The sequence below is a fragment of the Branchiostoma floridae genome, chromosome 16, assembly GCF_000003815.2.
Source record: "Branchiostoma floridae strain S238N-H82 chromosome 16, Bfl_VNyyK, whole genome shotgun sequence".
Taxonomy (NCBI): domain Eukaryota; kingdom Metazoa; phylum Chordata; class Leptocardii; order Amphioxiformes; family Branchiostomatidae; genus Branchiostoma; species Branchiostoma floridae.
Window position 1 is genome coordinate 2353901 of NC_049994.1, and position 9087 is coordinate 2362987.

The 9087-nt window shown below is 41.3% G+C and overlaps 1 protein-coding gene across 1 annotated transcript in view; it reads right to left on the bottom strand.

Annotated features, from left to right (window-relative positions):
* LOC118403456 (zinc finger protein 665-like) overlaps nt 1-6691 on the bottom strand; it is an 8695-nt gene extending 2004 nt beyond the window's left edge. The window contains exons 1-4 of the mRNA XM_035802171.1: nt 6557-6691; nt 5928-6355; nt 5582-5733; nt 5227-5305 (exon numbers count right to left, since the gene is read on the bottom strand). Coding sequence (XP_035658064.1) covers nt 5227-5305; nt 5582-5733; nt 5928-6355; nt 6557-6691 — 794 coding nt within the window. The remainder of the gene's footprint in view (nt 1-5226; nt 5306-5581; nt 5734-5927; nt 6356-6556) is intronic.
* Nucleotides 6692-9087: the final 2396 nt, after the last annotated feature.

The following is a 9087-nucleotide window of genomic DNA, read 5'->3' on the forward strand; positions in this document are numbered from 1 at the left end:
TGTGTAAAGCGTTCCTAAGTCAGCAGGGCTAGCTCTTTGTAATAACCACAGGATAGTTTAGTAGCCTTGGCTGTACGTGCTGAACAGCCAAACCAAAAAACAATGAATACAGTGAATCATGCAAAATAGCTTTTAGTTTATGAAATGCCATTGCTTTTGTTACAAATAGCATCTTAAGTCCCTACTTTGCATGCATTCTTTGTACAGCCTAGTACTTAGAATACACATATTAAGTGCTAAGTATGAAGTCTTTGTATGAAGACAAAGGACTAGGTAATAAAGGACTAGGTTTTACAGATGCATCTGTAAATTTTTTCTGTACATTGTAACCGTTCATAGATTATTCATTGTATATTGTGCAGTTACCAACCCCGCCCTTAATGATAGCCTCCGGCTAGTTGGGTAGCCCTGGCTTTATGTCTTTTTTTCATATTTTCATATATAAGCCAGATATATGCAAAACATTTGGAATTGCTGAGCAAACGCAACCTACAACAATCATGACATGCTTTCTGACTTAATGAAAATGTAGCATTTGGCAAATTGCTAGCCCTTTGCTATTCACTCAAGCTCGCTCAGATGCTCACCTTGAGATTAATTCTACCCCAAACAATGGATGAAAACTTACATCATACAGAGGGTTGTCCCTGCTCTCCTCGCCATCGTCAGCTACGTCCGGCAGTCCTTGGCGTTTCGCCCCTCTAACATAGTACACCTCTTGCCGGCGGGACAGCAGTGATGGCCAGTCACTGCCTGGCGAGGAGTTAGTTGCTGTCTCTCTGCTTCCACACCCAGTAGGACGCCTCTTGGGTCGTCTCCGTTATCTTTCGCGTCTCTTTCTTCCTACTACTCCAAGGAATCCGAGGGTTCTCCACATAGACTCTGCTATAAAACCCCTGCAGCCGACTTCCACTGGGCAGTTCCATGTTTTCCACCCACTTTCCCTGCAGTTGGTTACTAACTCCTGGTACTTTTGAAGTTTCCTCTCCTGAGCCTCTTCTACTCTATCTTCCTAGGATACGGTGAGCTCTATCAACACCAACTGTTTCGTCTTCCTGGAATACATGATTATATCGGGTCTCAGGTTTGTAGTTATAATGTCTTTCGGGAACTCCAGCTGTTTCCCGATATCCGCTTGTATAACCCAGTCCCTTGCTGTTGTCATTTTGCCTGGCTGCTCTCTTTGCTTCTTCTCTATATTCTTCACTTTCTCCCCCTCTTTTACAAAGCTGATGAACTGCATTCTTTTCCCTGGTCTACTCTTGTTCTCTGCTCTCGCTTCTTCCAACGCGTTGACAATAACTCTTAATACTTGGTTGTGGCGCCACGTATATCTCCCTCTGCTCAGTGCCACCTGGCAGCTTGATGTGCTTTCTCGGTACAAACAATGGTCTCGTACTCCACATTCCCTAAAAATATCTATATACGGGGGTACGGGGATCTTGAAATTTGATACAAAAATCGGGAAATTGGCCAGTGAAGTCAGTCCACGCATAGGTTCATGTTTCCCCCCGCGCGGCCGACCAACTCCTCTGATAGCAAAACTCCCCTGGCAAATTATCCTTCCTATAATAACAGCCAGCGTAGTCAGTCTGGTAGAGACTACTAAAAATTGACAATTTTCAGATCTCACGGTTTAACTCAATTTTTTTATTGATTTCCAACTTTTGACGTAATGTCTTGTCGTTTTTCTCAGTATCATCTAAGCTCTTCCAAACCGCCACTTTGCATGCATGTAGAAGCATATAGGTGGTGAGAATTGGCAAATACATTTGGTTCGACCCCCTCCCACTTCATTGAATTTTCAATGAAACCACACAACGTCCATCAATCGTCATCTTACTATGATAATTTTTTTCTACGGAACTGACCAAAAACTTTTGACACTGATCGTTACTAGGACTTACTTGCTTCCTATGACGGATTTTTTCCTTACGTAGACCGGAACTCGGCCGCGGCTGCTTTGTTCCTTGTCTTTTGGCTGTCGTATTGCCGCTACAGTTCAATACGCTGTGACGTCATATGTGAGGGCCTCATACCCAATTATTCCTTTGCCATGTGTCGTTATTCATAAATGGGAAAGTTTTACGTGCGCAAATCCAATACAAAAGTATGTTAGAGATGTTTTACTTCCTTTTGATTTTGCAGGAACACTTATTCAGTAATCAATTTAAAAAAAAAATGCCCCCCAAGTCTGACCGGTGAATCGATATTTATGACATCCATAACTGCATTTAATTACTATCCGCAAGAGGCGCTCTGCTGCACTGAGCCGCTGAGTGCATTACTCAGGACAAACACATGCACACATAAAGTACTGAGTAAGTATGGTGCTGACTTGTCTTAAACACATACGCACATTCAGTGCTGAGTAAGTATGGTGCTGACTTGTCCTAAACACATACACACATAAAGTACTTAGTAAGTATGGTGCTGACTTGTCCTAAACACATACACACATTAAGTGATGAGTAAGTATGGTGCTGACTTGTCCTAAACACATACACACATAAAGTACTGAGTAAGTATGGTGCTGACTTGTCCTAAACACATACACACATTAAGTGCTGAGTAAGTATGGTGCTGACTTGTCCTAAACACATACACACATTAAGTGCTGAGTAAGTATGGTGCTGACTTGTCCTAAACACATACACACATAAAGTACTGAGTAAGTATGGTTCTGACTTGTCCTAAACACATACACACATTAAGTGCTGAGTAAGTATGGTGCTGACTTGTCCTAAACACATACACACATAAAGTACTGAGTAAGTATGGTGCTGACTTGTCCTAAACACGTACACACATTAAGTGCCGAGTAAGTATATGGTGCTGACTTGTCCTAAACACATACACACATTAAGTACTGAGTAATTATAGTGCTGACTTGTCCTAAACACATACACACATTAAGTGCTGAGTAAGTATGGTGCTGACTTGTCCTAAACACATACACACATTAAGTGCTGAGTATTAGTATGGTGCTGACTTTTCCTAAACACATACACACATTAAGTGCTGAGTAAGTATGGTGCTGACTTGTCCTAAACACATACACACATTAAGTACTGAGTAAGTATGGTGCTGACTTGTCCTAAACACATACACACATTAAGTGCTGAGTAAGTATGGTGCTGACTTGTCCTAAACACATACACACATTAAGTGCTGAGTTAGTATGGTACTGACTTGTCCTAAACTAGCTGCTGAGTTGTCTGAGAACCATTTGTATAAAAAGGGTGTTCAACGATATAATCGTGTCAATAACTGTAAATTTATTTTCCAAGAAAACTACAAACCAATGAACAATTGCGATTGTTGCTTTAGAGTTTGCAAATAATAGCTGAGGAAATGTTTACCATTCAAGTTGATTTTGTATCACGTGTGTTATATACTGTAATATTAAGTGTTATTATAGTAATATGACTTAGTAGACAGTACAATACACAAAACGTAAGAAATTTCGTTCTTTATCTCTGACATTCGTTAAGTAATACTTAAAGTCTTTGGCAGCTCATAAAAATTGCTGACCTTTGAGTTTTCCGTCGCGCTGGGAGCGCGCTGGCGTCGCAGTAGAGATTCCACTAGAGCAGCTTTTTCTACCATTTTCCATCGCCGTGAGAGCGCCGTCAAGTGGAATGGGGGCCTTAGTAATACATAGTTTAGACGGTACAGATTATATAGTACGAGGTCAAGCACAAAGTTTCCTCCTAAGGCCACAGCAAGTAAATTTTATGGATGACATCCTCTGCAGACTGCAAGAATGGGGTAGGGCGAAAAAAACAAGATGGCCAATTTGCAAAATAGACACCATAAACGTTGTAACAAAAACTGAAGTGACAAAATATGGCAACACAACCAACAAGGCATTCATTCCTGTATTTAAGAAATGCACCAGTGTAGTAAAAGTGACACCAGTGTGGTAGACTGGTACTCACTATCCATGTTGGCAATTACAACCATGACTTCCATATTGGTGCCACTCTTACAACTATCCAGCAAGTTTCACTTCTGCAACAACAGTCAATGCTACCCATCTGGTGTCAATACTATATACAATTATTTGGTTACAACATAACCCATTTACCAATTTTGACCTATCGGACCATCCCTGAAGAAGAAAAAAAAAATCTTGTTTTTTTTCCTGAAATCAGGCGAAAATTAATGAGCGCGCGGATGTCATCCATAAAATTTACTTGCTGTGGCCTAAGCAGTAATAACAGGAATTATCAGGAAACAATTAGCAAGTTTCAAAAACGATTAAATAAAACTCCATATCTACCACTACACATTTCTACCATAGGCATAGTGCGCAAGTGGAAAAGCCCTTCATTAACACCCCATCACTACATGTTAGTTGACAAACAGCAGTATAACTCATTTCACCGAAACCAATAATTTTGAGTGGTCGCTTATTTTCTTCTGGTATTCACTACAGATTAGCCTTTTTTAAAAACAGTATATAAATGTATTCAAAGTAAGTAGACAAAATATTATTTCATAACGATACAAATATTAGATATATAACATGGTAACAGAAACCGATTCAATACCTTAACATGCTTTGGACAAACACTTGCCTATTTGAGAACAACTTATCCTATGAGCATCTATCAAGTCATTCTATAATTCTATCTTAAACAGAGGACTTTCGATTCATAAACATGAAAAGTTAAGAAATATGAAGCCAATTTTCATATGCAGGATAAATCTTTCAAATCCACATGGCTTCCCTCATTCATGCCATCACAATAGTCACGTGGGAAGCACCCGTAATGTCTCAGTGTCGCACACGGTCAACCTGTCACTTATCATGTATCCGTAAAGTCGGGTACGTCATCAGCTTTTACGTGTGTCTCTGATCAGGACTAACCCACATGACGTCCATATCGAACTGAGAACTGACACTAGTAACACTTCTTTTTTCTACGGAGTGTGTTTTGTGACATGTTGGTCGAAAGACGATTTAGTAACTGTCGCGTGGGTTACACATGTTACGTCAGTGTGGTTGATGGGTTTTCATGTGTCTAGACAAGTGTTACTTGTTAACTGTTCTGTAACCACACACCTCACACATGTAGGGTTTCTCATAGATGTGCTTCGCTGCCATATGGTCAAGGTGGGCTTTCCGTGATGCAGAATAGTCGCACTGGTCACACTTGTAGGGTTTTTTCTCCTGTATGGATTCTCATATGTATGGATAGCTTAGATTTTAGAACTGACCTGTGCCCAGACTCTCCACACATGTAGGGTTTCTCACCCTTGTGTTTTGTGCGATGCTCGTTTAAAGTGGTTTTCTGTGCTGCAGAATAGTCACATTGCTCACACTTGTAGGGCTTTTCTCCTGTATGAGTTCTCATATGTCGGGATAAGGAAGACCTTTGTGCCGGCCTGTACCCGCACTCTACACACATGTAGGGTTTATCACCTGTGTGTTTCGCTGCTGTATGGTTGTCCAAATTGGCTTTCAGTGCTGCAGAATAGTCACATTGGTCACACATGTAGGGTTTTTCTCCAGTGTGGGTTCTCATATGTCTGGATAACTTTGACTTTTGAACTGTCCTATATCCACACTCACCACACATGTAGGGTTTTTCACCTATGTGTTTTGCTGCTGTATGGTTGTCTAGATTGGCTTTCAGTGATGCAGAATAGTTACACTGGTCACACTTTAGGATTTCTCTCCAGTGTGCCTTGCTGCCATATGGTTGTCCAAAGTGGATTTCCGCGCTGCAGAATAGTCGCACTGGTCACACTTGTAGGGTTTTTCACCTGTATGGGTTCTCATATGTTTCGCCAAGTGAGCCTTATGAGCTGTCCTGTAACCACACTCCCCACACATGTAGGGCTTGTCCCCGCTATGCTTTGCTAAATGTTTGTCCAAGTTGAATTTACGTGCAGCAGAATAGTCACACAGGTCACACTTGTAGGGTTTTTCCCCTGTATGGGTTTTCATATGTCGTGATAACTTAGACTTTTGAACTGTCCTGTAGCCGCACTCACTACACATGTAGGGTTTCTCACCAATGTGCTTTGTTGCTTTATGATAGTCCATGTGGGATTTCTGTATTGCAGAAAAATCGCACTGGTCACACTTGAAGGGTTTTTCTCCAGTGTGGATTTTCATATGTGTGGATAAGGTATACTTTAGAACTGTCCTATACCCGCACTCTCCACACATGTAGGGTTTCTCACCAGTGTGCTTTGTTGCTATATGGTAGTCAATGTGGGATTTCTGCATTGCAGAAAAATCGCACTGGTCACACTTGTAGGGTTTTTCACCTGTGTGATTTTCTGCTATATGCTTGTCCAGACTGGGTTTCTGTGTAGCTGAATAGTCACACTGGTCACACTTGTAAGGTTTTTCACCTGTATGGATTCTCATATGTCGGGATAAGGTAGACATTAGAACTGTCCTGTACCCACATTCCCCACACATGTAGGGTTTGTCTCCAGTATGAGTTGCTATATGACGGTCAAAGCTGGATTTCCATGCTGCAGAAAAGTCACATCGATCACACTTGTAACGCCTTTTTCCTGTATGCTCACTAACACTATTCACGTGGACTTTTTGTGCTGTCGTCTGGTCTTCAGCATTGCTTGATTTGCTGTCACAGTCAATCTTGGGCACCCCGGTGGGAGATCCATCATTCACATCGGTGAGAGACACTTGTCCTGCCATTGCCATGTCCAGCCTACTAGAAATAAAACAAGAAGAAATTGCTTTTTCTAATCATCATGATACTGATAGAAAACAAACTAGTTTGTGTTACAACTTGATGAAGTTATTTCAACCTAACAGCTCAACCAAATCCAGCCATGTTTTGTGAAAAAAAAAAAGAATGCAATCCCTTACAACATGTCCGAGCTGAGCCGAACCTGGGATCAAACTCAGGCCCAGAGATCTATGGAATCCACAGAACTAAATTAATGCAGATGCAAGTGCAAACCATTACCTAAGACACGAAGAGACCTATTCCATGCACTCATGTCATGTACCGATACTGTTTCCGTTACATGGGCTAATACATATATATATATATATATCCAATGCAGAAAGGAACCTCATGATAACAAATTATTTTGTAAACAATGTCATAAGAATGTATAATTATATACATGTACTAGATATGAAAATTCTTCACTGTGTCTCCTCTCAATGTTGTTTGTATAAAATAGAACCTGAGTGTAGTACTAGTATGTAATAGATTTATGTTATCAGTTAGAAGTCTGTCGCAACATTCTGGATTTGATTCATATTGTACACTGACTGTGTTGCTTCAAATATTACATATGCTTAAATCTACATGTATTGTCACGTTATTAGTTTAATTCTACTATATAGCTAGTTGTCTTAGCTTATAAATATACTAAGTTTGCTTTACACTGTACTTATAAAATATACTTAGTTTGCCTTACATTGTACCCGTTTACAAATGTTGTGCAATAAACTTTGACTTCCTTGCTTTCAATGGTCACTTCGAGGCATTTCAACATGTGTGCTTTACTCTGACCGCATTTAGCCCCAATGGGGCATGAATATGCAATAAACTTTGCCATTGTCATTGTCAAACTTCATTGTCATGCAAGGCTACGCGGGTCACGGGTTCCTCACTGGGCTTCCAGTGACGAAAAGATATTCAAAATGGCGTCATCACTGGACGCCCAGTGACGAAGAAAGTTCGTCACTGGTTTTCCAGTGATGAATTACTTTGTTCCAGTGATGAAGCTCTCTCGGCACTGGAATTCCAATGATGAACCTTGACTTGTCACTCGGTTTCCAGTGACAAACTCCGCTCGTCACTCGGGACCCAGTGATGAGCGTCATTCGTCACTGGGCACCGAGTGCGGAACCATCGAGGTCACCGGTTCCTCACTGGGTTTTCCAGTGATCGGTGACTCTTCGGCACTGGACACCGAGTGATGAAATTATTTCGGCACTGGGCTTCCAGTGACCACGTTCTAATAGCACTTCCAATGCTGAGTTCGATTTGCAACAAAAACACCCTAATTCACATGTCGCCATAGCCGACTGTTACTGTTAGATTTGGTCCGGAAGTGTGGGGACTTGCAGAGGCGACGATAGTATAACTAAATTGCTAACTTTCAAATCCCCTCAACTGAAACGATGATTCCCTTTTCTTCAGTAAACTGAATATTTGTCGTCACTGGTTTACTATCTGAACTTTCCTCATCACTGGAAAACTAGTGACGATAAATATTCCCCACTGGTAAGCCAGTGACGACGCGACTTCATCACTGGAAACCGAGTGATGAGAAATTTACCCGTGACCTCGGTAGTTTTGCCATTGTCATTGTCGAACTACAAATCATTTAAGGGTCATTTAACGCCATATCCGTATAGGCGACTGTTGGCGGGAGTGTAAACCAACTAGTCGCCTGTGACTATTAACGCCCATGCATTGCACTACGTATCACTTTATATCATCCCCAAACGCCACTTATACCCTCCAAAACTGCCACCTTCCCTCCTACAGAGCAGTGACCACCAATCAAGTCTTCCCTATCCTTATAATGCATTTAATGGCAAATAGAAGCTGTCAAAAGTCACCTACCTGACGTTTCGTTCTCGAAAAACTAACATTGAGAGGGTAGCCCGGCTTCTAAAATGTCCATTTTCAACTTTTCGGAACTTTCTGACCGCTGGAACACATGTGATTTGCATCCAAACGCAACTCAGTGACCTTTGACCCCATCTAACAGCTACATAACAAACTTCTTTCTAGTGTTCCAGGCACCCAAAACAGACTTGAAAGTCTGTTTTTTTCGACATAATAAAAAACCTACAACCCTTACCTGTAGAATACAGCTCCAAGATGCCACTATTTCTAAAGAAAAACACATCTTCTGATACTTTTAAAAATCAATCCTGTGGGGACTCACCGGGGACCTTCTGCGCAGCCGTCAATTAGGGGTCATAGCCCTTGTAGGGGCCCGAACTTGAGAATTGACAAGTTTCATTCATTTCGCATGATGCGGGTAAGAGTTTTCAAACATTATCCCAAGTTTTCAAGCTTTCTGACCAAGAATGCTCCCAGGGGAATAGATCTCATGGCAGGTGTC